The sequence below is a fragment of the Ruditapes philippinarum genome, unplaced genomic scaffold, assembly GCF_026571515.1.
Source record: "Ruditapes philippinarum isolate M1 unplaced genomic scaffold, ASM2657151v2 ctg5079_1_1_1_1, whole genome shotgun sequence".
NCBI lineage: Eukaryota > Metazoa > Mollusca > Bivalvia > Venerida > Veneridae > Ruditapes > Ruditapes philippinarum.
In genome coordinates, this window is record NW_026862180.1 from 47,753 (window position 1) to 75,353 (window position 27,601).

At 31.4% G+C, this 27,601-nt stretch overlaps 1 protein-coding gene across 1 annotated transcript in view; it reads right to left on the minus strand.

The window, feature by feature from the left end:
* Nucleotides 1-2,372: 2,372 nt before the first annotated feature.
* The window catches only part of LOC132718183 (extended synaptotagmin-1-like), a 49,917-nt gene continuing 24,688 nt past the window's right edge, over nucleotides 2,373-27,601 (minus strand). The window contains exons 14-22 of the mRNA XM_060701816.1: nucleotides 24,480-24,578; nucleotides 20,614-20,637; nucleotides 16,705-16,742; nucleotides 15,942-15,945; nucleotides 12,601-12,884; nucleotides 10,845-10,946; nucleotides 6,510-6,644; nucleotides 5,891-6,046; nucleotides 2,373-5,213 (exon numbers count right to left, since the gene is read on the minus strand). Coding sequence (XP_060557799.1) covers nucleotides 5,156-5,213; nucleotides 5,891-6,046; nucleotides 6,510-6,644; nucleotides 10,845-10,946; nucleotides 12,601-12,884; nucleotides 15,942-15,945; nucleotides 16,705-16,742; nucleotides 20,614-20,637; nucleotides 24,480-24,578 — 900 coding nt within the window. The 3' untranslated portion in view covers nucleotides 2,373-5,155. The remainder of the gene's footprint in view (nucleotides 5,214-5,890; nucleotides 6,047-6,509; nucleotides 6,645-10,844; nucleotides 10,947-12,600; nucleotides 12,885-15,941; nucleotides 15,946-16,704; nucleotides 16,743-20,613; nucleotides 20,638-24,479; nucleotides 24,579-27,601) is intronic.

Here is a 27,601-nt window from a genome sequence, read left to right on the forward strand (position 1 = left end):
ATTTTAGTTTTCAAATTGTGGCACATGTAGTCCAAAAACATTTGACCTAGAGTCATAAGATTGACAGAACAGTGGTGTGTGGGGGCATCCGTGTCCTATGGACTCATTTCTAGTTTCATCAGCAATTCTTATTTCCCTTTCCAACTTGAATACATTTAATGTGGTTTGTAACACTCTCTTCTTTTTTCTGCATGCCTGCCTAGCTTAAATAACAGTGAAAGAATTTGTAATCCATGTCTCGCTAGTTTGGTGATTGAGGTGAAATTTCTCTGTGACAACTGATCTTGGATATTGAGTCTTATGATCATTAGTCTCTCATCGCTGATTTTAAACTTATGTAGGAATTAGTTGTCAGTCGCTTGTAGAGGAATTGGTCATTACAGCTGCTATCAGAATAGGTGAATGTGTCATGGAAGGAAGACGGAGAGACAATGATGGCAAATCAGTATATCTATTATTATGCTCCACATATCCTTTGTAAAAACAAATTTGCTGTGCAAGGTAAAGCTAATAAAGTATTGGATAAATTAATGACACAAAACTCATATGAAGCATTTAAAGTATATTTAATATCACTAACAAAATATGCATAAATGTGTTATAATATAAAATAGGAAAAGATAAGCAACAACCCAGTATTATTTATTATAAATGAGTATATATATGTATGTACATACTAAAACGCCAAGATCTATATATAGTGGTATCACTTTATATCACCAGAGAAAAGCATCTTAATTCAATGTTAATCGCATATATTTTCCATAAATATCAAAACAATGCAATGAAGTACAGGAAAAAAATCACTTCTACTTTATAAACCAAATTATGAGACTCTTCTTTTTTTGTCAAGATAGAAAAATTTGTATATTACATAAACCAATAGACTTACAACAAAATTGAAATATCAGGAAGTACAAATTTCATACAAATCACCCTGTATAGAAGAATAACAAAAAAGAACATGAACATAAGAAATATATTATCATAAAGCAAGATATTTTAAATTATCACATTTTTTAATAAAAGTTCATTCAAGTTTTGTGTATCTTCACTTTAGAAAACAACCATAACAACACAGTTGATTTATTGAAGGAAGGAAAGATTAATATCTGATCTTTTCATGGTTCTTGGAAATCAGAGGTAGTCATGTGTTCTTATTTTGATGATTTGAATAGTATTTAGTCTAAAATAAGGAAGTACCTGAATTCTAATCAAAGTACATGTATATGTCATGTACAAAAGAAAACTCTGCTATTTGTAATGAAAGTTGATATAATGCCTACAATTTGGTCCAACACTATATAATGTGTGAGTATTCAAGAAAGAAAAACACAATAAAACAAAAGTACATAAAAATCAGCAGAAATAAGACATGAAAAGGTTATGATATATTCAAAATGTAGTATGAAGATAGCATATTGGAACAGTATGGAGCAAAGCAGTCTGCATTTCTGAGCAGTCTGACACAGGCTTCTACACTGTTGACAGCCTAATTTGCTTTAGATCTTGAAAATTACTTTTACAAACATCAGCACAATCAAACCAAGAAAAAATCATTTTAGAAATTCATTGTGGAGAAGTGAAATTTTCGTTTAATCACTTTAAGCTACTCTTTCATATTACAATAACTTCAAATTAATTTAAATTCAGAAATTCAAAATCCAGAAACTAATTTAAAAGAAAAACACACATTTTTTTTGTTAATGATTAAAACAATATTTTTCTAGACTTTTATTTATTAACCCATATTGAAGGAATGCCAATAGAAAACAATGATTTCTTATGAAATAGATTTCATTATTAGCTAGAAATACAAAGAAAACACTGTATATAGCCCCCCAAAAAATTGAAAGAACAGGAGAGGGGAATAAAATGTGATTGCACAATATTAAAAGTGACCCATGATTTAATCTTACTATTACACTTATATCTAATCTAAAGGGAGAGTATTTTTCAAGAAGCTAGGAAATAACAAAGTTCAAGATAACGCTTACCATTGTTATAAAAACAAAATTTGCTACATTGATAAACCACTGATTTCTACAAAATACACAAAAAATAAACCCTGTACGCTAAATATATTTCCTATACCTTTTCTAAAATAATATTCTTTTTTTTTTTTTGGTGATAATTTTCTGTTTTACTCTACATAATATCATAACTATATATCTGCATGTAATATACATAAAAACAAGGACTTTTCCTTTTCGATGAATTTCTAACTTCATAAATTGAAACAGCCACTGAATATGGATAAAAAAAATCTTCATAAAACAATAACAACACTTTGTTAGTTATATTTTAGAGACAAATAATAAAGTTGTTTGTCATGGGGGACATAATGTAAAGAAATTACAAAATAAATCCTGTATCATTAAATATATTCATACATGAATAATTATCAATTTTCTGTAAGAATATTCAATCACACCTGTGTTATACAAGTGTAATATGTATATATATATCATCACATTTGTATGAATATTTCAGCATTCCTTAGTTTATATGAATTATCTACATGTATTTATCTGCAATTATCTTCCAACAAGTCTATATGTATGTATAACATGTATAATTATCACTTTCTTGTAAATATTCAATCATGCTTTCATCAATCTATATATATTCAATCATATTTTTTTATTAAAAATATATATCTTATTAGCAAGAATATTCAATCATGTCAGTATTATGATCATATAAATGTACTTATTCTTAAAAATATTCAATCACATCACAGGTTTCTATGACACTCTGAGAAAATATCTGAATATATTTTGTTGGTTCTTCTTTCGTTGAGTTTTACGTCCAAGAGACATATGCAAAAACAAAACAGCAACAACTTCAAGCATTCCGAGTTCATCTTGCCTTTCCAATTCAAATAGATCATGTCTATTTTAGCATGTTAATTTGAAAAAAATGAAAGTAAAACTTATGAAAATCAAGTTATGCTTACTTTTTGCAGTACAAGCACAATGGATATGTCAATATTTCTTATTTTTACTTTTTGTATTACAATGATATGCCTTGATCTACCTTACAACACCTATATATAAAGTTCTATACATAATTTTATATATACATGTATATACCTATATATTGTCACCTGAGTGAAAATAATTCAACAAGAGTTAATTCATTACTGCATCAAGGTGACGATATACCGGTACAAATTACTGTACATGAGCTACAAAAATACAGAAAAAAGAGGCAAGAAATATCTTGACATATCTTTATCCACATCAAGCTTTTATAAAAAAAAATTAACAGTTAGAATATTCAATTTAAACATATTTTGCATAAATCTACTTTCATAGGTAAACTTATTCTTAACATATAAAATTGTCAAAAAATCATCATAATTGTGTACTTACATATAGTTACTAAAGGCACAGATTACCAACAGTTTTGCAAACATTCCTTAACATTGCATTTACAAAACCAATAGAAAAGAGAACTTAAAACTTCTTTTGGGTTTTATCATCATTAAATAAACCTTAAAACTTATCCCGTGTTGACTGTTTGTTCCACTTTTATTGTTTTTCTTGTATGTAAAATGAAGGTAAACCAATTTTATGGGTAAAGATGGAATCACAGATTAACATCACTTATAACTTTTATTATTCCCAATCCCTAATCTGTGTATCCTTCGATAGCAATAAATTGATCAGATTAGTAAAAACTAATTGACATATTGAAAAAATTTAATTACTATACATTGATGACACTTATTTAACCCTTAGAGAAGTATAGTGTCGAACTAACATAATTTATCATAAAAAAACTTTGAGCATAATACATATACAAATTTTTTTATCATTTCTAAACAAATCATCACCAAAAATAAATACAGTTAATGTATTTTTATCACTAAAAGAGTAAATATGATACATTATTCTCAGATCAACAAACAATCATTTAAATCATTTTCATAAATATCCCTATGGTAAACTTTATTTTACAATATAAATTTATAAACAATGTGATAGCATGGTTTATTTTTTGATATGGATCAAAAACTCTTTGCTCTCATTTCTAAGTACAAAAGTCAATTTTTAATTTTTTGTCATAGCTATTAAAACTTGATTTATTTCCAAACAACATGATATGGCGCTTTATAAATATTAAAGAAAAGAACACCCTTGCTAAATTTTCTTGAAAAATAATTTGATTTATATATTTTATATACATGTATACAGAATATAGAAATGAGAAAAACAACAAGCCAAATTACATAAAGAATCAACATGACATGACAAAAACATAGATGTTTATTGCAGCTGTATGAAGTAATAAAAAATATAAGATATACATGTAGGAGTATTACTTTACCTAAATAACATTTGAGCCACGTCACGACAAAATCAACATAGTGCATTTGCGACCAGCTTAGATCCAGACCACCTTGCGCATCCGTGCAGTCTGATCAGGATCCATGCTGGTCGCTATCAGTTTCTGTACTTGTAATAGAGTTGGTAAGCGAACAGCATGGATCCTGATCAGACTGCGCGGAAGCGCAGGCAGGTCTTGATCTATGTTGGTCCCAAATGCACTTTATTGGTTTTGTCGTGACACGGCTCATTTGATAAAATTTTTATAATCTGAAGACCAGTGCCTCTGGAAATCTAAACATTAGAATAGACCGCAACTCTTGTGGGAAGACAAAACATACAATTTAATTATCAAGCATTAATAATGACTTACTTACACTACATTCATGTTGACTTGCTTATAGTAACAGGTTTTTTGGCCAACACATCTATGCAGTATCAAAAGACTCTTTACAGTTAGTTACTAAAACTTAAATATCTGGTAAAAAAGTGATCCCTCAGAAGCATTAAAAACTTTGAAGTTGTCACAAATTCCGATACTAGCATTGATATGTGTTGCCTATATCAACAGTAAAGACATAGGTGAGTGCAGTCTGTGACCAGAGAAAAGCTGGCAACTTAATTTAAGCATAGCTGATATGAGAAATCCTTTCAATTTACTGTAGATTATTCTAAATGACTACAACAACTTTATACACATTTTTTTAAAAGTTTAAGATTTTTTTTTTGAAGTTCAGGTATTCAGAACGTCCCTTTGGCTGGTCTTTGACCTTCCAAATAGGTTTCTTTTTTCTGTCATTGGGGCTTTAAATCTGTCCATTCTAAATATCGGTTTCAATCTCTTTCTTCTGTAGTTGTTCTTCAGGGGCAAGGTCATACCTGGTGAAAAAAGAGAGAAAAATACACAAAATGAAATTACAATTAAGATTGAGCCAAACATATTTTTTCTGTTTCTCATTATACAATTTTTTTTGTTTTGTGTGTTTTTTGTATAACAAACTATTTCTTTGATATGTCAACAAAATCTCGGGATAGCAGAACACTTGTGAATAAATTTCCATTATTTTGCTATCCAATTGCTTGGTATTGTAAGCAAGTCAATTCAAAAGAATTAGATTCAAAAAAAAACATCACAGAAGATTCCTACTCTGTGGAATTTTAAATTGTAATCATAAGTTTACAAACAAATTCTGATGCAGTTATCAGAGGTTGTATTGACAGTAAATGAGGCAGGTGTGCACTCATTTGTAAAACTGGGTAATAAAAAGAACTGTTGTTATAAATTAATGTGATTAACATATAAAACTGACTTGTAAACAATTCACACACACTATGCTTTATATAAAATTCAGCTGTTGATAAAATTTAAGTAGTGAGTGTGCAGCATCATATTAAATGCACAAGAGATATATATGAAATAAGATAAAATATTCCCTACAAAAACTTGACTGGTATTTTTTAGCAGGTTTAGGCATGATTTCGGTGAGGTCATTTTTATCTTAAGGTGGTTTCAAGGAACAGGTTTTGCCAGTTCTTCTAAAGAATCCTATACTCACCAATCAGTTGATGCTTTCTGAATGTCAAACTTGGACAGATCTATCAGAACCATGCCCATTTCTTTCTTACTGGATGAAAACATTGATGTATCATTCTTAACAGTGACTTCCAGACTGCGGGTGACCAGCTCTTGAGGTGTCACACCGTATTCAAATCTTTAAATTAAAGAAATAAATATCTTAACATCAATTCTGCCTTTCGATATACAATATCTAAATATTTAAACAAATAGTAGAGTTAAAACATATTTAAACCTAACCATGCTCAATATCTTAATAACACTTGTTTATCATTCAATCTGGACAAAAACAAAATAAGTACTGACTGCATTACAAACAGTGCAGACCATGATCTGAAGTCACATAATCTATGTACCAGCTGATTTTGGTCTGCATTAGTTGCATGGGTAGATTGAGTTGCAATTAATATCCTTAGTAATCAATTTTTAAAGGGAATGTAGCCTAAATACACATCACACCAGTACTAAGTAGTTCCACAAGAATCAGACTCAAGAATGGTACAAATAATTTTTAAACTTTCATCAAAACCAATCTAAATTAAATATGCTAAAACTAATTTTTCAGAATAAAAATAATCAAGGGGTTCAAGTGTACTCACGTTTCATCAAAGACAGGATTAAGATTATTGTTAATCACTTTAGTTTTCCTCTTACTGCTGCTGCCTCTATCTGGTAGAAGGTACATCTTCACGTACGGGTCGGAGAAATTGTCCTTGTCTAATGCTTCCAGGCATCTGAAAACAACAATATCATATATTAATGAATAGATTTGAGCAGGTGTTCTAATAATTAGAAATCGACATCTGAAAACAGCAAAATTAATATCTGCATATGTTTTGCCATAGGAATGATAAATCTGTATGATTAAAGTGAGTCATTTTCTAAATATGGATTTAACAAACAATTGTATTTTATTTATGGTACAAACAGTTGTATTTTCTGTGCATTAAAAGAATGATCTGTAAGTATTACAGTTGTTCACAACTGAGAAAGAAAATGAGAATCTCAGACAGAGCCAATTCCTTAAGCCAATGAAACAGATCTTGTATAATGAACTACATTAAGGAAATGTGGCCATTTGTCATACATCAAAAAATCAGGCTGTCAACCAGGTCTTATCCAAAATATAGGAGGAATATAGGAATATTTTAGCAGGAAATATAGGAGTTTTTGGACCATTTTAAGGCAAAAAAATAGGAGTTTTCAACTTAAATTGTTTAACTTACTAATGCTTATATAAATGTAAATTATTCTTACTTTTCAACATGCTGTTTCTACAATAAAATGTCTACCGTATAAGTGAAGGAAACCATTAGCAGGCTGTCCAGCACCTTTCAACATAAAATTAGGGCGAATTTTACAGTAATATTTCAGAAATTTTAGGCCTAAAATTAGGAATTTTAGGGTACGTAATAGAAATTTTAGGGCTACAATTTGCAATTTTATGACTAAATAAACTAAGGTCCCAAAAGAACACGATGTGGGCTAACCTTTGCATATTTGACACAAAAGTAACTCACAAATAATGCTCTAGTTTAGTAATAGAGCAAAGGTGCTACCAGTGTGGACTCACTGGTCAACTGCCTCCCCTGCAGAAATGGTCATAGTCAAATCATGTTCAAACCATTTTTTTTAAAATGGCTGAACATGTCAAAAAGAACATGTTCTACCTATGTTTTGGGAATGTTATAACCACAAGTGTCTAAAAGGAATTCTTATACAGTGAAATTCTTGCACAATGCAGCTTTTGAATCATAATTATGGACAAATGAAATTTTTTGTAAAAGTAGGTAAAAAGTAAAAAGGCATTTGCCTTAGTACAGTCATTTGAATAAATGGGAAACATCTATATTCAACACAAAGAATTGCACATCAAAAAAGTTCATCACACAGACCATTCAATTGCACTTTATCTAGATCACATAATTGCAAAATGTGTGTACATTGTAATTGGAAATGAGCTTTATATTACTGAACTGCCAAATTATTTTGAGTGTGATTAATTATATGAGTCTGCCTTTCCTAAATTGCACCATATGAATGAAAGAACAAGAACTGAATGAAATTGATAACTTTGTGGCAAAATAAGCAATTTCTCCTACAAAGATACGAAAAGAATAAATAAGTATGAGGGAAAGAATTAATTTTTCAAAGTCTATGTTAACCCATGCAGTACTTTACAATGTTGTTTTGATATTATGCAGATTTAAATAAAAGAGTTGTGAGTAAACAAATTGTGCATTAATTTTTGACAACTATTTATACATGTTTTTAATTAAGATTGTGTTACAACAGCTTCATAATGATCATTTTCAAATATGATATGATACAAATGGACCACTTCAGAAATTTGGATAAAATGAACAAACATTAAATTCAAGATATCTGGAGTTGGCAAAGCAGTGTCAAAATATTCCAGAATAAGTGGACTCTTATGGTTATGATTTAAGTTTCAGGACAATGATATGGTAGTGTTTTTGCTGTTAACTGTCAACATGATTATCAACAACTGCTTTGATTATGAAATAGCAATGTTACTGACATAGTCAAAGTAACTTTTAGTTTAAACGAAACCATTTCAATGTCATCAATTTTGAGTTGGCAAATCATGGCCAAATCATTTTTGACAATGTTCAAAACATGGTCGACTTTGAGTTATGTTTATAGGGTTACAAGTTATAAGTATGTTTAGTACAAAAGATAAAAATAATTAGGAATTTCAGTGAAAAAATAGGGCATTTTTAGGAATTCCCTTCGAATTTTTCACTTTTTTAGGAATTTTAGGGATGCTGGACAGCCTGCATTAGCTTTAAACCACAGCATCAGCGGAAAGATACAGCAATGCATGACCATCATCTGAATGGTCACCTGAAATAAATGTGACATACTGATGCACTGCTTTTCATGGTGACCATGCAGATGGCTATGTGGAGCACAGCAGCCTTGAGCATAGTAATGTGATGCTGATGCAGGCATTCACATTCTCTTACCTGTAAAATACAAAAGGCCAAAAGCAGTACCAAAATTTAAATCTCTTTGAATTCCTCGGCAATATACTTTTTAAAAAAATATAGGAAAAATATTCAAAATATAGGAGAATATAGGAAAAATAGGAGGTTTTTTAAAATATAGGATTCAGACCCAAAATATAGGAGTTTTATAGGAATATAGGAATTGGTTGACAGCCTGAAAAATGCTTGTACTTACTTATTGTAATATTACGTTTCTATTGTCATGGAAATATTTGAGAATCACTTTTTTCTATCAAAAGGTGAATACATACTAGCTACAATAATACTGGATATTATAAAATTTACTGTAACTAGAAATGTGTCATCATGCCACGGATGCCCCCGCATGCAGCCAAAATTTCAGATGTTATAATATTTAGTTCCAAATTTGTTTGCACAAATTATTTTTTTCATTTTAAGTTCAAAGCCCTTAAAACTTTTCAATGTTAACACAAACCATTTCCATACAATGTTCAAGGCACTGAAATTATTCAGTCTTAACCTTTTGAAAATAGCATATTTCATATTTGTAGCCAAAATAATGTCTACATACATTTCCACAAAAGTATGAGTGCTGAAACTGAAAGTTCAAAAATTTTCCAACATTCAAGAAAGATAAGTTTGTCCAAAATCATTGAACCACGACCAAATTCAAACTTAAACTGCTTATTCCTAAGATGTATCTATATTATTTTCAAAGTGAAAAGGACATAACTCTGCCAAAAAAATCATCGAACCATGACTAAATTCCAACTTGACCTGCCCATTCCTTTGACATATCCATATGTCAAATTTGAGTTGAATATGTAACACTGTTGGGTAGATAATGAACAGAAACTGTAAATTTCATATTATTTTCAAAGTGATAGGGGCATAACTCTGCCAAAAATCATTGAACCATGACCAAATTAGAACTTGGCCTGGGCATTCCAAAAACATATCCATATGTCAAATTTGAGTTGAATGTGTTGTACTGGTGGGGAGATAATAAACAGAAACTGAAAATTTCATATTATTTTCAAAGTGAAAGGTGCATAACTCTGCCAAAAATCATTGAACCATGACCAAATTTGGACTTGGCCTGCGCATTCCTTTGACGTATCCATATGTCAAGTTTGAGTTGAATATGTTGTACCGTTGGGAAGATAATGAACGGAAACTGAAAATTTCATATTATTTCAGAGTGAAAGGCGGCATAACTCTGCCAAAAATCATCGAACCATGACCAAATTCGAACTTGACCTGTATTTTATCATGACATATCGATATGTCAAATTTGAATTGAATGTGTTGTACCGTTGGGGAGATAATGAACGGAAACTGAAAATTTCATATCATTTTCAAAGTAAAAGGGGCATAACTCTGCCAAAATTCATCAAACCATGACCAAATTCGAACTTGACCTGTATTTTATCATGACATATCCATATGTCAAGTTTGAGTTGAATGTGTTGTACCGTTGGGGAGATAATGAACGGAAACTGAAAATTTCGTATTATTTTCAAAGTAAAAGGGGCATAACTCTGCCAAAAATCATCGAACCATGACCAAATTCGAACTTGACCTGTATTTTCTCATGACATATCCATATGTCAAATTTGAGTTGAATGTGTGCAACCGTTACTAAGATAATGAACGGAAACTGATGATGACGGAATGACGGAATGACAGAATGACGGAAGGACGGAACAGGGTAACACTATATGCCCCGGCCATTACATGGCGGGGGCATAATAAAACTAGCTGTAATAACATCCAAATTATACCACCAGTATAAATCTAGACAAGCCTCATTTCTCTGTAGTCTGACAAATCTCATTTTTGTTACCTACACAGACCCAGGATTTTCATATAAAAAAAATCCTACACTTGCAATAGAGGATTTCCAAAATCAATGAACTTAAGTACAACATATCCACTTACGTGCATTTATGGACACAGACCATGAGTTTTCCTCTCTGCATACTGTATCTGAGAGTAAGTTGTATCCTACCAAGTCTGTATGATCCCAGGTTGCTATCAGCACTGTAACACAAAATATTCAGAGATATGACAAAATACTATATAGGAAGAAACTGATATATAAGTATTCAAATACATGGATAAAGTTCTTTATTATAAACCTAGAAATTTTATCTCAAATACACTCAAATCATGAAGTGCTAATAAGATTCAACAGATACAAAAATCTGTATTAGGTAAGTAACAAATATGATACCTTATGCGAAAGTGCCAAACTTTTTTTCTTGTTGGTTCCCAAAAAAACTGTGCATTATGTAAAATTTGGAAAAGTAAACTAAAACTAGAGGATGCTTTTGTAAAAAAGCGCATGTCTCCCCCACTGCAACGGTCGCTGTGACCTTGACCTTTGACCTACTGACCATTAAAACAATAGGGATCATTTGATTAATAAGACCAATCATCCTATGAAGTTTGAGGGTTGTAGGTCAAAAGGAACTCTAGTTATCATCCGGAAATGAGAAATTGACCAACGGTCACTGTGACCTTGACCTTTGACCTACTGACCCCAAAAACAATAGGGATCATCTGCTCAATAAGACCATTCATCCTATGAAGTTTGAGAGCTGTAGGTCAAAAGGAACTCTAGTTATCGTCCGGAAACGAGAAATTGACCAACGGTCAGTGTGACCTTGACCTTTGACCTACTGACCCCAAAAACAATAGGGATCATCAGCTCTATAAAGACCAATCATCCTATGAAGTTTGAGGGCTGTAGGTCAAAAGGAACTCTAGTTATCATCCGGAAACGAGAAATTGACCAACGGTCACTGTGACCTTGACCTTTGAACTACTGACCCCAAAAACAATAGGGATCATCAGCTCTATAAGACCAATCATCCTATGAAGTTTGAGGGCTGTAGGTCAAAAGGAACTCTAGTTATCATCCGGAAACGAGAAATTGACCAACGGTCAGTGTGACCTTGACCTTTGACCTACTGACCCCAAAAACAATAGGGATCATCTGCTCAATAAGACCATTCATCCTATGAAGTTTGAGAGCTGTAGGTCAAAAGGAACTCTAGTTATCGTCCGGAAACGAAGAATGGACGGACGGACTGACGGACGGACGGACTGACGGACGGACGGACAGGGCAAAAACAATATGTCTCCCCCCGAGGTGGGGGAGACATAACTATTTGAGGGCTCAGCCTATTTATTAAAAAAAAAAATCATCGTCCATGGCCAAGTGGTTAAGTGAACTTCAAACCACTTTCTATGGAAGTAGTATTTCAATATTTAAGATAGCTTAAAAGTCAATCTCAGGTTAGTTGTTTTAAGACTGAATAAGTCATTTTATCAAAAAGTATATCTTAAAACTGGTAATTCTGCAGAATAAAGTTTCAAATGGGGACACAATGATGGTCTTCCCTGATACATTTCTCTTTATAGGTTTATTCTGAGATACACAAGCTTGGCTAAAATTTGAACCATACTTCTTTATCTTGTGCTTAGGATAGAGCATCACTTCAAAAATTTATCTCTGTGCTGGTTATTTTTATTCTTTATTACAATATAGAGGTCTGAACAAATTCTTCTAACAAATATCATACTGAAACAAGAGTAGTAAGAATATTAAATGTTCTTCTATCAGCCAAAACAAAACTTCTTATAGAAACTGAAAGACAAGAAAAATTCAAAAGCTTTTATCATCAGTCACCTTGATACCGATGGTGTTTTCCTCTGTCTAACATCGGTTTCCCTTTCCTGGCTTGGCGACTTCGCCTTCGGTATTTGCTGGACGGCCTGAGGAGGGGGTGCTTTCTTCACAGTCTCTGCAGACACTGGTTTGATAGGGGCGCTATCCGTCGGAGAACCAGGAGAGCTGGGCGCAGGTTTGTCCTTGGAAGCAGCTTCATCAAGATCGGTTTCCTTGGCGTCAGGAATAGGTTCTGTCATGAGATTCTCGGTTTCTTCCTCTACACTTTGCTCAGTTGTCAACACCTGTAATAATAACACATCATTCTCTTAACAAAAATTACAATTGCTTGTAACATTTATCACTGGTAAGATTGTGAAATTTGAAAATTTCATACATATGCTCAAATGAAAACTGAGCACACAAGGGGCCAAAAAATATCTGGTTGCCTAATTGCCTTCAAACACCCAGGTGAGTAGGTTAGCCTAACTATTAATTGAATAGTCAATAAAGAAACCATATTTGTTGAGCAGTTACATCTGTCAAGTAGGAATAAAATTGAGCTACAAATCACTGTTTTAAAAAAACCCTACAAAATGGTCCATCATAAACAAGAGGGCCATGATGGCCCTGAGGTCGCTCACCTGTATATAGGCCCCCACCCCCGGGCCAATTTTTACCCAAGGGCTTTTATTTGTTTATTTGAACAGACTTGGTAGACACCCATAAGAAGATGTTTCATGCTAAACATCTAAGTTCTAGCTCATTGGCTTTTTTAAAAGAAGATTTTTAAAGTTTTTACTATACACATATAGTTAAAAACAATGACACCCCTGGGGCGGGGCCAGTTTTGACCCCAGGGCGTTTATTTTAACAAACTTTGTAGATATTTACTTAAAGATGTTTCATGCTTAATATCTAAACTCTAGCTATTTGGGTTTTTCCAAAGAAGATTTTTAAGTTTTTGCTATACACATATAAGGAAAATCAATGACCCCCCGGGCGGGGCCAGTTTTGACCCCAGGGCTTTTATTTGAACATACTTGGTAGACACCCATTAGAACATGTTTCATGCTAAATATCTTAGCTCTAGCTCTTTGAGTTCTTTAAAAGAAGATTTTTTAAGTTTTTACTATATGCATATAGGGAAAATCAATGACCCCCTGGGGCAGGGCCAATTTTGACCCCAGGGCTTTTATTTGAACAAACTTGGTAGACACTCATTAGAAGATGTTTCATGCTAAATATCTTAGCTCTAGCTCTTTGGGTTCTTTAAAAGAAGATTTTTTAAGTTTTTACTATATGCATATAGGGAAAATCTATGACCCCCTGGGGCGGGGTCAATTTTGACCCCAGGGCTTTTATTTGAACAAACTTGGTAGACATTCACTAGAAGATATTTCATGCCAAATATCTAAGCTCTAGCTCTTATGGTTCTTTAAAAGAAGATTTTTTAAGTTTATACTATATGCATATAGGGAAATCAATGACCCCCGGGGCGGGGCCAATTTTGACCCCAGGGCTTTAATTTGAACAAACTTGGTAGACACTCACTAGAAGATGTTTCATGCTTAATATCTTAGCTCTAGCTCTTTGGGTTCTTTAAAAGAAGATTTTTTAAGTTTTTACTATATGCATATAGGGAAAATCAATGACCCCCTGGGGCGGGGCCAATTTTGACCCCAGGGCTTTTATTTGAACAAACTTGGTAGACATTCACTAGAAGGTGTTTCATGCCAAATATCTAAGCTATAGCTCTTACGGTTCTTTAAAAGAAGATTTTTTAAGTTTTTACTATATGCATATAGGGAAAATCAATGACCCCCAGGGGCGGGGCCAATTTTGACCCCAGGGCTTTTATTTGAACAAACTTGGTAGACACCCATTAGAAGGTGTTTCATGCTAAATATCTTAGCTCTAGCTGTTTGGGTTCTTTAAAAGAAAATTTTTTTAAGTTTTTACTATATGCATATAGGGAAAATCAATGACCCCCTGGGGCGGGCCAATTTTGACCCCAGGCGTTTTTATTTGAACAAACTTGGTAGACACCGATTAGAAGATGTTTCATGCTAAATATCTTAGCTCTACTTTTTTGGGTTCTTTAAAAGAAATTTTTTTTAAGTTTTTACTATATGCATATAGGGAAAATCAATGACCCCCCAGGGGCGGGGCCAATTTTGACCCCAGGGCTTTTATTTGAACAATCTTGGTAGACATCCATTAGAAGATGTTTCATGCCAAATATCTAAGCTCTAGCTCTTTGGGTTTTTTAGAAGAAGATTTTTTAAGTTTTTACTATATGCATATAGGGAAAATCAATGACCCCCTGGGGCGGGGCCAATTTTGACCCCAGGGCTTTTATTTGAACAATCTTGGTAGACACTCATTAGAAGATGTTTCATGCTTAATATCTTAGCTCTAGCTCTTTGGGTACTTTAAAAGAAGATTTTTTTAAGTTTTTACTATATGCATATAGGGAAAATCAATGACCCCCTGGGGCGGGGCCAATTTTGACCCCAGGGATTTTATTTGAACAATCTTGGTAGACACTCACTAGAAGATGTTTCATGCCAAATATCTAAGCTCTAGCTCTTTGGGTTTTCTAGAAGAAGATGTTTAAAGTTTTTTCTTTTGGTTGCCATGGCAACCAGAGTTCTGCATGGAATGGAATTCTTTGAACAACTTTGTTAAGGTTCACACAAGGAACATCCCTGTGAAGTTTCATTATGATCTGCCTTATGGTTTCAGAGGAGATGTCGTTTGAAAAGTGTGAACGGACAACGTACGACGGACGACGTACGACGGACGAAGAGTGATCCTAATAGCTCACCCTGAGCATATGCTCAGGTGAGCTAAAAAGGGTCCCTTTGTCCTTAGAATACATAAGCAAGTACTGTTAACCGAATTTCTTCTATATTTTATAATCTTATTAAAATATATCAACCTCTAATGGTGTTGCAATGCATTTTAAACTGGTATCGACCAGACAAATATAAATATAAAAAGAATTTCAATATCAAAATGCAAAAAACCTCAAGTAATATCTTGTCACACAACACAAAGGTGATAGCTAGCTAGGCTATATATATTGACAGGGCAAAAACACTTTCACCTCATCTGCTTAAAAGGGTCAATTTATTGTACTTTATTTCCATTACCCTAAATTTGCCAGTCAAAAGAAAAATTTCACTTTTTGCCCCTGCCTTTTTTTAGGGGGAAAATTGCCACCTCCATGTGGGGGCCAAGAAGATTTTTAAAGGGGGTAAGTCTTTCTCACCGATTTGCTTGTCTGTTTTCTTCCAAATTAAAAACTTTCAATAAAAAGAATTTTGAATTTTCATCAAAATCTTTTTAAAATATACCCAGCTTAAAATATAGTTTACATGAAACCCAAATTATCCTTTTTCATTTTAAACTGTTTTTAAAATAAAGGGGAAATAAACCCAAAGGAAATAAAATTTAAAAAATGAATAAAGGGGGGAATTTAGATAAAATGCAAAAATTTAAGCAGTAAATTGTATGGCCAAAATTTTTTTTTGGTTTCAAATAAATTTCAATACTGAGATAGATGGGTAGGCATTTCATAGTAGACCCTGTTGCTTATAATGAAAATATTTTTGGCAAGAAGAAAAATAAGAACACTCAAGTTATAGATAGCATCATTAGATAACTCAATACTATCACTTTGTTAAAATGCTGTTCTAGCAAGATACTATTCATTACTTTTAATAGTAAGGGCAAGATAAATGTAAATTTTAAAGTTGTTTCAATTGTAACAGTTGAATGCACACCTAGTTATCTTCATAACCTTAAATACAACCTCTGACAATTATGTCAGGGAATTGATTCTTTGGCTCAGTGGTCTAGAACATTGTTACTTCTGCTTGAAAGCAGGTGGTTGTAAGTTCGAATCCAAGCCACGGCGGGATATTTTCTGAAGCAATTTCATCTTTCTGTTACAAACTATATATGTTCATAAGGAACAATATACATGTAGATAAATTCATTACCTTGAAGTCGACAGTCTGGAAATTTGGATCGTGGACAAGGAACCGGAAGCCTTTTCCCACCGAGTCAGTCGAATCTACACTATTTACTCTCCTCTGTCTTCTGTCCAACACTCACAAGACATAGGGCGACGGTTCAGCCATCTTCTTTGTCCTCTTCAAAATAAACAATAAAATGATTACAAATTTCTACGCTTAAATTTTTGGAAAAAAATGTAAATATTTTTAGTAAGTATTCAAGATAATCTCTGAAAAATAGTAACTATACATTTTTTTTTCAATAGACATTTGCAAGAAATTCATCAAATACCAGAAAGTGCCTTTCTTGGGGGTTTCCTTATGCAAATTATAGATTCCAAAACTCTGAACAGATAGCAAAAGGGGAATATGGGCAAGTCTAATTTTTTTTTATTTTCCCAATCGAAAAACTTATTAAAAAAACTTTTTTTAAAAACAGTTTAATTTACATTAAAATCGAGAAAAATTCGGCCCAAAAGAAATCAAAAAATTTTCTTGAAATTTTAATCTGACAAATCAAATGATTTGATAACTATTTAACTTTTTGAAAGCTGTCATCAATCATCAAATATTGTCATAAAGCCTTGTACATTGAAATGTATTTTACTAATTTTCTAAAGATTATCTTATATAATTTGATTAATAAATAGTATTGTGAAAAAAAGGCATTTCAAAAAAGCTGAGTATACCAAAAATAATAAAGAAAATCAATGTTAATTAATGTACAATCTAAAAAAAATAAAGTGCAAAACAAGTATAACTAAGACAAGTATAAATTTGTAAAGAACAAAAGAAAAATAATCACTAATTACAATACATAACAAAAGATATAACATAAACAGAATATGTTTCTTTGCACATAAACATACATGCATACCTCTATTTTTTTAAAGAATTGTTCCCCTATTTTCATTTCTTCGGCTGAATTTGGCCTTGACCTTAAGGGAAGTAGTTACACATTAAATATTTACCTAATTTTTAAGTATTTCTAAGCAAACAAGTTTTTCTTAACGAGACACCCTTTTACCAAATTTGACCCAGATTATTTTTTGAATGACCCCACAACTACATTATCACCAACCAGAACCCCATAAAGGGAAAATACGCAAAAAAATTTTAAATAACTTTTTTTAATAAAGATATTACGTCTGACAATTTTAATTTTTAATTTTTTAAAAAAGTTTTTAATGTTGGCAAGGTAAAGCAAACCCTTACACACCCGGGAAAAGGTTTTTTAAAAAAACATCCCTAAAGATTTGTTAGTTTTGTGGTTTTCAAAACTGGGAAAAACTTGAACAACCAGGAAATTTTTTTTTTAGTAAGCAACCACATACCCAATGGTATAAAGAAAATGGGAAAATTGAAACCTTCTAATTAATCCCTTTCCCCTAAAATAAAAGGGGTATAACTCTTCCCTTTTAAAACTCTGAAATTTTTTTGAAACATCCCTAAACCAGAAAGGTTTTTACAACTTTAAAAAATACATTTTGGGTCGTAAATCCTTGAACTTTCAGGGGTTTTTAAAGGAAAAGTCGTCCCAAAAAGAGTAGGGCTCAAACCCCCAGTCCCTGGGGTGAAACAAAAAGAACCCCCATTCTTACCTTTCTGGGCCCTACAAAGTTTTTATTGGGAAATAAATTTTAAGGGAAAAAGTTTTCTTGGGAAAATCAAAAAAATAAAAAAAATTTAAAAACCAACAAAATTTTCTCTTTAGTAATTTTAAACCCCAAAACCCTTTTTTCCCACGGAAAAAAAAGGGTAGGGGGGCAAATTAAAAAGGTAATAAAACATGTATTAAAATGTAAACATTTAAAATTTTTTATTCCAAAATATCCCCTTTTAAAAATAAATTTTTAAATGAAAAAAATCTTCTAAATTAAATATTCTATAAATTATAAAACAAAACAAGAAAAGAATTCTGACAGAGAAAATGATGTAAGTTTACAGTACATGCGTTTAAACAAAAGGCTATTTATTGATGTACGTGCAAATTAATCAAAAGAACCTGAATGATTGTAAGGCTAATTAAGATTGTATTGGGTTTTGCATTCATTCCTAATTGAAATTTTTTTTTTTCAAACAAGGAAATGTACCAAAACAGCCCTTATGTTTTAATGTAGCGATATATTACATATGAACAAACTTTCAATGTACTAGATCTATTACCAGTATATATCTAGAAAGCTTCAAAGTATTAATGGAAAATAAATTGTTATATAATAGATGCTAATAAGATAAAAAATAGTCTGCCTTTCAGAATTAAGAGTATTTTGCAAGCTAATCCAGTGGAACAAACAAACTTTTACAGTTACAAACATTGAAAATTGCCAAAAAGGGCGGGGAATTTTTTAAGTGAAACAGTTGTTACCTGAAAACCCCCCAACATTTTCCTTTTAAAAAATTGTTTGGGAGCCCCGGGGTTTCGGAAAAAACCCAAAAAGCCGATTCCGGAAAACAAAATATTTAAAAATTAAAAACAGCTTTAAAAAAGGGGGCAGAGCAAACCAAAAAAGTAACTGCTTAAAAACATTTTAAAATTTTTTTTTTACTAATTAGATCTATCGAGCTTTGTTGTTGTCCTACTTTTTATATACATGCCCTGTTAGTCCAAATAAACACGAGTTAAATGGATTAATATTTAAATAAACGCATACTAAAATGCAATTTTCGAATTTAGGCCTTCTCATTGGTCGTAAAAGTAGGTCAAGGACTAAACATATATTTCTTAAATACCTATATGATGCACATGTATTATGAAAAACTAATTTATTAACTGTTTACGTCTATGACCATCATGATATTTTTGTGAAACTTTTCAACACTAGTAGCCTTAATAACAATTTCCATGCCACTTTTTGTGCAGGGTTCTATGCCGTTTTACTACTGACTTGCCAAACGTTTAATTTGAAACAGTTTGAGCAACTTTGTCATTAAAAGTACTGAAACCGAGCCGCAAACACATAATGTGCCTGGTCAGACAGCTGATTTAACTAAATTTATATTTTCTGGTGGAGTAGACTTATCAACATTGTCACCATCTAGTGTTTGATGAATCAACTAGAATACATTAATCATTTTGTACCTGTTTTAAAATTAACTTAAGCGAAGAAAAAAAAAAGTTAATAGTTTGACTGATTGATAAATAAATAACATACAAAAGCAACTTTTTTCAGCCTTTGCAGTTTGTTATAAAATTTCAGCACAAAAGTGGGTTATAATGACATAGTCATGCTAAAAGTCTGATAAAGGCATGATCATTAAAGATGTAGAAACATTATGACATTAATGACGATAACAATACTGGCTTGTTTAATAACATCAAAAACAGACACAGCCAAAAAAGCTTTGTTCAAACACAGAATTTTATTCAGAGTAGAAAAAACATCTCAAGGGCTACTACATAATGAAAGTATGTGTTCTTAGAACTAGCACTTGAAATGTCTTGGTGTGTTGTGTAATACTGTGTATGTGCTTGACTTTCTTTAAAAGAAAAAATTATCAATTTGCACAGCCACATAGATTAAAGGAAACAGGAAAATGGTGTAGAGTAACAGGAAGTTGCATACTCGGAAGCCGCGCAAAAATTGTCAACTTATTCTGAATAGCCATGGCTATTGTGCTTGATTTTTTCCCCTAAAACCAAAAGTAATTCTCTCAAAAACTACCACATTAAGAAAACTCTTCAATTTCCAAAGTGGATAAAGAAGAATGTTTAAATTTCCATAGTCTGAGATATATTTATGATATAAAAAAATTTGAACTTTGGTTCAGGTAACACACCTTATAGAAAACTAGCCCCCTAAAAATTAATCAAATACATGTATTAATAAATCTATTGTACATATATCAATATATCACTATATAACTATATAGTGAAAAACTGGCACTAGAAACAGTGAATTAGCAAAAGTGTTGGGAATAAATAATAAACTGCAAGATGTAAACAACTCATGAAATTCTGAAAAAATGTCATAAAAATGATAAGATGCATTTGATGGCATGAGCATACCATAAAAGAGCCCTGAGACAGCAACTGTGAATAAAAATAAAATACCAATTATACAATTATAAAAATCTGAACATTACAATTACATTTATTATTTTGAATTTATCATAGTTTGGATGTCAATATCAACCTACTAGTATTTGTTACATGCTTTTCAGTGGTTTATAGAAAGTTATCAGTGAAATATATAGAGGATATTTGTTTGTTTGTGTGTAAGATGAAATTTTATTTCATCGAGTGGGCTTTAAAAACAGTATTCTCACGAGTGGCGTAGCCACGAGTGAGAATACTGTTTTTAAAGTTCACGAGATGAAATAAAATTACATCTTACACAACAAACAGACAAATTTTCTTTTTATTTTATGCTTAAAAACAAGTTAAAACGAAATTTCCATAATTTTAACGTTAATATTAAAATCTGTTTCCCCCATTGAGAGCCCCATTTAGACGAATTTCTCATTTAAAACAAGAAGTCTTGAGCTGAAAAATAAGTCCGCCAAACAAGGTTAAATGACGGTGATATTTATTCATTTTATTAAAAAAATATGAATGATCGCTTGTTTTAATAATAAAAACAAACAATTCTTGCAGGAGAAAAAGTCCAACCATCCATCCATACTTCTGTTACTTACTGCGAATTTATATTAGACCTGGCTTTGTAAAATGTAAGCGGCAGCCATTTTTTAAATTTGTGTATTTCATGGGAGGAAAATAATTTTGTAAGATTCAGAAGGATATAATTTGAAATTGTTAGTTATACACCTTTTTAAAAGAAAGAAAACTTATTTGAGGATTGTAACAGACAAAAAATAAGTCTTGACAGAGGTGAAAACATTCAGAAAAAGAGCTAGGAAAATGGAAAACTTGGAAGCTTGCTAAGGACATGAAGGAACGCTGGGTTGTTTTACTTATTTTACGAGTGATGGCTGTCAATGCTTTTCAATTTTTCATAAAGCAAACGGCAGTTATTGCTCGTAGGATACTTTAATATGCCCAAATGTCATCAAGAGCAGTTTTGCATGGGGAAGGAATGTATTTTTCAGACTGTAAAAACAAACAAAAAAATTTAGAGACGAAATTTGGTAATTGGAATTTGAAGGAATAGAAGTAAGTTTTCTCTCTTTATTACTTTTGACATTCAAGTTATTTATCTATTTCAGCTTTGCCATTTCTTTTAACAGCCTGACATTGTCAGAATTGTCAGTAAAAATAAAATTGAGGTACCACATGGGGAAAATCTTAAAAAAGTAGTTTCGTCATTGAAAAAAGTGAAATTATATTTTGATAATTTTCACTGTGAAATTATCAAATATAATTTTCACAGATAAATCAGTAATCCACTGAAAAGCATATAATAAAAAACTGATATTTGAAACAGTGAAATTATCAATTTGGTAATTTCACTGTTTTGAATTTAAGCCCCTTACGTTGTTTTAGTGGAAAAGCAGTAATGACGTGAGGTCGAAAATGACGTCATCTTGTATTATTATTGTGCGCACTTTTCATTTAGTATTAGGTCAAAATGTCTTTTTAAACATTTCTTTGCATATAATAAAAAGAAAATGTGTTTAGTTTAGTGTAAGATCGAAATATATTTCACCTCGTGAACACCAGAAGTTCATATTTCACTCATGGCTGCGCCACTCGTGACATATACATTTAAGTGCTCACTCGGTGAAATATATTCCGATCTTACACTGAACTAAAGAAATATCCTCTATATATTTGTTTGAATTTCTTCAATGTACTTCATAATTTGTTGAGTCATTTACTGAATGGACATGATACAAGACAAATATTTTGTCGAGAAATATATTTTCAGTTGTATGGCTTTGGCACTTGCCATTACCAGTTGTCAACTTAAGTTGCTGGATTTCAATAATTGGCTGTCTCTAATTAATTGGCCAATTAACTTACACATCCCAACCAATTAATAAATTCAACAAGAGCTGTTGGACACCACACTTGATATAGAATTTTCTTATTCCATGCTAGAGTTATGGAACTTGGTGTATGCAATTCTGATGCCTCAACCATTTAATGCAGCCCCTCGGCCACAAGGGGAATCAGACTGAAGAGTCTGGTAATTCTATCTGCTGGTAGTCACTTGTATTTAAGTGATACAGACTATTAAACTATCAGGGCAAGTCAAAGAAAGCATTATCATTTTATTTACAAACTAATTATTCACAGCTTTTCAAATCAACATTTTGAACATTAGCTTGACCTACAATGATTTGATGAACTTAAGGTGCAAAGATTAAAGGCTTGTTAAGGAAAACAGGAGAATTCACAGATCAATAATTTGTTGTCAGGTAAGGCATTTTGAAACATATATTCAAACGCAGGACATTGAAAAATTGATTAACACACATTGGTAGGTGCTGAGACTGTTAGTAACAAGTAATTTCAGGAGTGATTTGGTGCATTGTTATAAATGCGCTCGATGGCAGTTAAAAAGCATATCTTATACTCAAACCAATATTTTCAAATTAAATGGCTAAAGAGATGAAACAGTCAAAGTTACAAATACATCAACATACTTCCGAGGCATCTAACATATAGTAAGATGTAGCAGTTTATATATTTATTATCACATCTTTAAATTTCGTCCTAAATGTATGTCATAGGTGTTGTATCTGATGTCCTTGCATTGCATTTAGCATTAATGTTTGAATTTCAACGGATGAATGTTGAATGTTTACTTGTGCAAATTATAGTGCATGTGATTCTAGAAGAAACTTTCAATTTCGACTATATAACACACATGTGCACATATATTTTGTTTATTGCTTTCCTAAAGTCTCCATTACGTGCATCACACCTACATCGTTACATATGTTCATGCATACATGTGGTGTTGTTTCATTTATAATTCTAGCTCTTACAACAGAGTGTTAAAATTTATAGTAAAATCCAGATTGAATGCTTTCAAATAAATTGTTTTAAAAATTTGTGCAACACTTACCAACATATTAATACATTTCGTTTTCTTTCCATTTAGAATTTATGTATTATAATTTTACATGCACCAGAATTACATGTAGATCAAGTAAATAACATAATTGTGCACAAAAATCAACAAAGTAATTTTAAACCAAGTAACCCATCCAAAAAGATAAAAAAAGTTTCACTGGTTGACATTAAGAATTGCATGTTGTTACAAAAAAATCAAACAAAAACAATACTAAATTGGTGCAAAATTATACAAATAAAAATAAAGATTGAAGTGCGAAACTAAAATAAAAATACAAGATGGATGCAATTTAGTTAAAAAATACCACCATATCAATACATTTTACCCATCCATGCAAAATTTGTGTGTAAGGGACAGTACATTGTTAGTGTAAGAGTGAAATTAACTAAAGAGTAATAATTCAATGTGAATACAATATAAAAATAGTCAACATTCACTTATTTTAAACATCATACGCAATAACTTAAACATAACCCTGTATCCATCTGAATTTGAATTGTCCAGCTTTTGGGTTTTAAATTGACCTTGGTATCAAATTTACAAAATTATGAAACCAAAGTTGATAGAATTTAAATATTATACAGAATTTATTTGTCAGACTATTTCAGAAGCTATTAGCATATAGACACACACTCTTATCTTTCCTAGAACCAACCAGTACTACCTAACAAGCGTAAAATTCCTTGCTCAAGGAAATATTGGCTTAATTGCTCTTAACAGGGTTTGAACCCACCCGGCCAGCAACCTTTATATCACTGGTCTGAAGTGTGAACCACTAAAGTTTTATACCACTGCACAGAAGTGCAGGCAAGCCTAGATCTATACTAGTGGCAAGGTGTTTCATTGCCCGCTATGTTCTGAATGGTCAAATATAATATAACATGATACGCACCGGAAGTTCACGAGCAGAGTCCACGTTCACCATCAGAATACACGAGGACAGATCATCACTATCTTTGGTTTTGCCAACCTGCTTGTTTGACACGATTTGCTGAAATATTTATATAAAATATTTATTACTTACAGGACCTTGCAATTACACAAATTATTCATACAAAGACAGTCATACACTCTTCTTCATTGTCATTTTAGGTCTTTAATTTCATATAAATCAGAAAATATTCTATCTTACTTTGAACACAAATATTTCTGAATAGTAAAAAAAGGGCTTTGTTTTAATAAGAAATAAAAAGACTTAAAATATTTAATCAAAGATGAAATTATAATTTTTCTTAAATCACTTTCAGAAGAATAATAACTAAATAACCAATAGGATTTAATAATAAAACAATACTAAACTACAATAAATCAAAGCTTTTATTCAAAAATGTAAAAGCTAATATATTGCATTACTTTATTGATAATCTAATATGGAATTTTCTAAGAAGAAAAAACTACATTATATTATATAAAAGTTACTTAGTTCTGAGATATAAAATTTACTAAATTAATAGAAAGTTATATATCTCATAAAGGCTAGTAAATAAGGGAATAGAGTAAATAACATGTTATTTAGTAAAGGGTCACTCTTTGTTATATTAAAATGTGAATAGATAAAATGCGATGACGATGGAAGTGTATGACAATGATAAATACTGAAATATAAAAATTCTAAGATAAAAAGACAAATTCTTAAAAACCTGAAAAATATTGGAAAAAAGTATGTTTAGAGGTTTGAGAAAATGTTAACTTTGTTTTATTCAGAAGTAAATAGACAATTAAAAGGGGGATGACATAATGACAATTTTTCACAAATGTCTTATAACATGTATTATTTCACCAATCTAAATACCTCAATTTAAAGATTGCATTTAACAAAAGCATAACAGTTGCAAATGTGCTTAATCAAAATAGTTTTCTTGGCTTGCATGTTACAGTAATGTGCTGATGTGTTGACTAGAGTCACCTTGACATTATCAAAGTCACATTGTCTCTTATTGATGGATGAAGATCCTGCATCATGCCTTACTTGATGCAATTTTAATTTACACCAGAGTAGAACCGAGGGTCTTCATACTGACACATGCTACATATATAGCATCCTCTTATGAAATAAAATAATATCCCTTTCGTGTAGGGATTCCAACTGACAAGTTACATCTTTGGTCAGAATTTACAAACTTTACTTCAGGTCATTCTTAATGTATAAATATCTATAAATGTCCTATCATCCTGTCCAAATTAATCAATCACCATGATAAATTTAATATAGGTACATGCAGTTTTTTTAACTTAAAACTGCTCATTCAACATTAGCGCATCGTTTTAACATAACCAATCAAACTTTAAAGCAAACAACAAATCACAACTAAACAGCATTCACCCTTGCATGTGCATACAATGTAGTTCTATACTGTAACGCACACAACCACCTGTTGTAACTCTATACAAACACAGAAAACTAGAACCGACAATGTTGGATATAAGTACCGGTACCTTATTTCCATCAGTTCATTATCATAACATTCATATTTTTTTTGTTCTGTAGTTTAAACAAACAAGACTTAGTGAAATCTGGCGGTCAACCATTGAAATCAAATGTATTTTCTGATTGTAAAACATAAACTATGAACAAAATCCAGTTAAATCAAATAAGTCACTTTATTTATGATTTTTTATCATCTTGTTCATTTCAACTTCACCAGATTAACTACATTAACTCATTTTACAAAATGAAATCGGTAGATAACTCTTACATGGACACACTAATACTAGGTTCAAATTTTGTGATTTTAATATGATAAAAGTGCAAGATATTGATGAACTTATTCCTACTGCTTGACCACAAAAATTAATCAATTAGTAATTATTATTACCACTAAATGATTGTATTTCTAGTCTAAAGAGAATGATGAAATGAAGAAAAGTCATGGAAACATTTTAAATTAAACTTGTATTACATTAATTTAACATGGAAATTCAATAAAATAGAATCAGAAAATGACTTTTACAAAAATATTCTTTGGGAATTGCTGGCAGTAACATGATAAATTGTCATTACAAAACAGTAAACATGAAATATGTTAGCATAAAGTTTACATGAAAATCAGCTGCTATAAATGTTTTCTGAAAATCATTAACAAAAACCTTATGAAAGAAAAATGTAAAAGCTAACAATGTCCATGTACAAACTAAGTTAACATATTGAATATTACAAAAATGAACTGAAAAGTATCTTAGCATAATATTTACACCAAAAATGAACTGAAAACTTTGCCAGCAAAAAGTATATAACAAGAAAACTTGTAAATTATGCTTAGCATATTAAGTCAAATTCAAAAATATACTTAAAAACAGTGCAAGTAAAATATATAATACAAAAAAATGAACAGCAAAACTATCATAGCATAAATGTATATTACATAAATGTACTGCGAAACTATGCTTAGCATAATGTCAATTATGTCAGGTGATGATTAAGATATAGATATGATGTATGGTTGACTGCCTGTGAAATACTAGGATATCTCTTGAGTGTTCCAACTAGCAGAGTACATGTCTCGGGTATAAAAGTACAGAACCTATAGTAAAGCTAAACCCTGAGCGGTAAAATACTCTATGGTTAATTGGCTTTTAACCACACAGTGTTAAAAACGGAAGCAAATTTGTAAACAAAGTGCATTGCTCATGTTTTTCTTCTTATCAAATCTATGTGGATGAATATTTTATTTTTTTAAAGAGAATATAAAAATATATATTTTTGACTTGCATATCTGTTTTATCATTCAGTTTCAGTGTGAAATTTACATCAAAGCAACTTATATGCCAAACACTCCAGATCTCCAAAAGTTACATATTTAAAATATTAAAAAAAATATAATAAAATATATCTCTGCAAGCATAAGAAATTGTTATGATAACTATTTTGATAAAAAAAAAACAAAAAAAACATGAGCAATGTTTAAAAGAATGTTTAAACTCTTCACTGCATTACACAGACTTACGTACAATCTAGAATAGTTAATAGAACAACAGTTTTTCATTAGACAATAAGAAGTACATCAGAAAATTTGT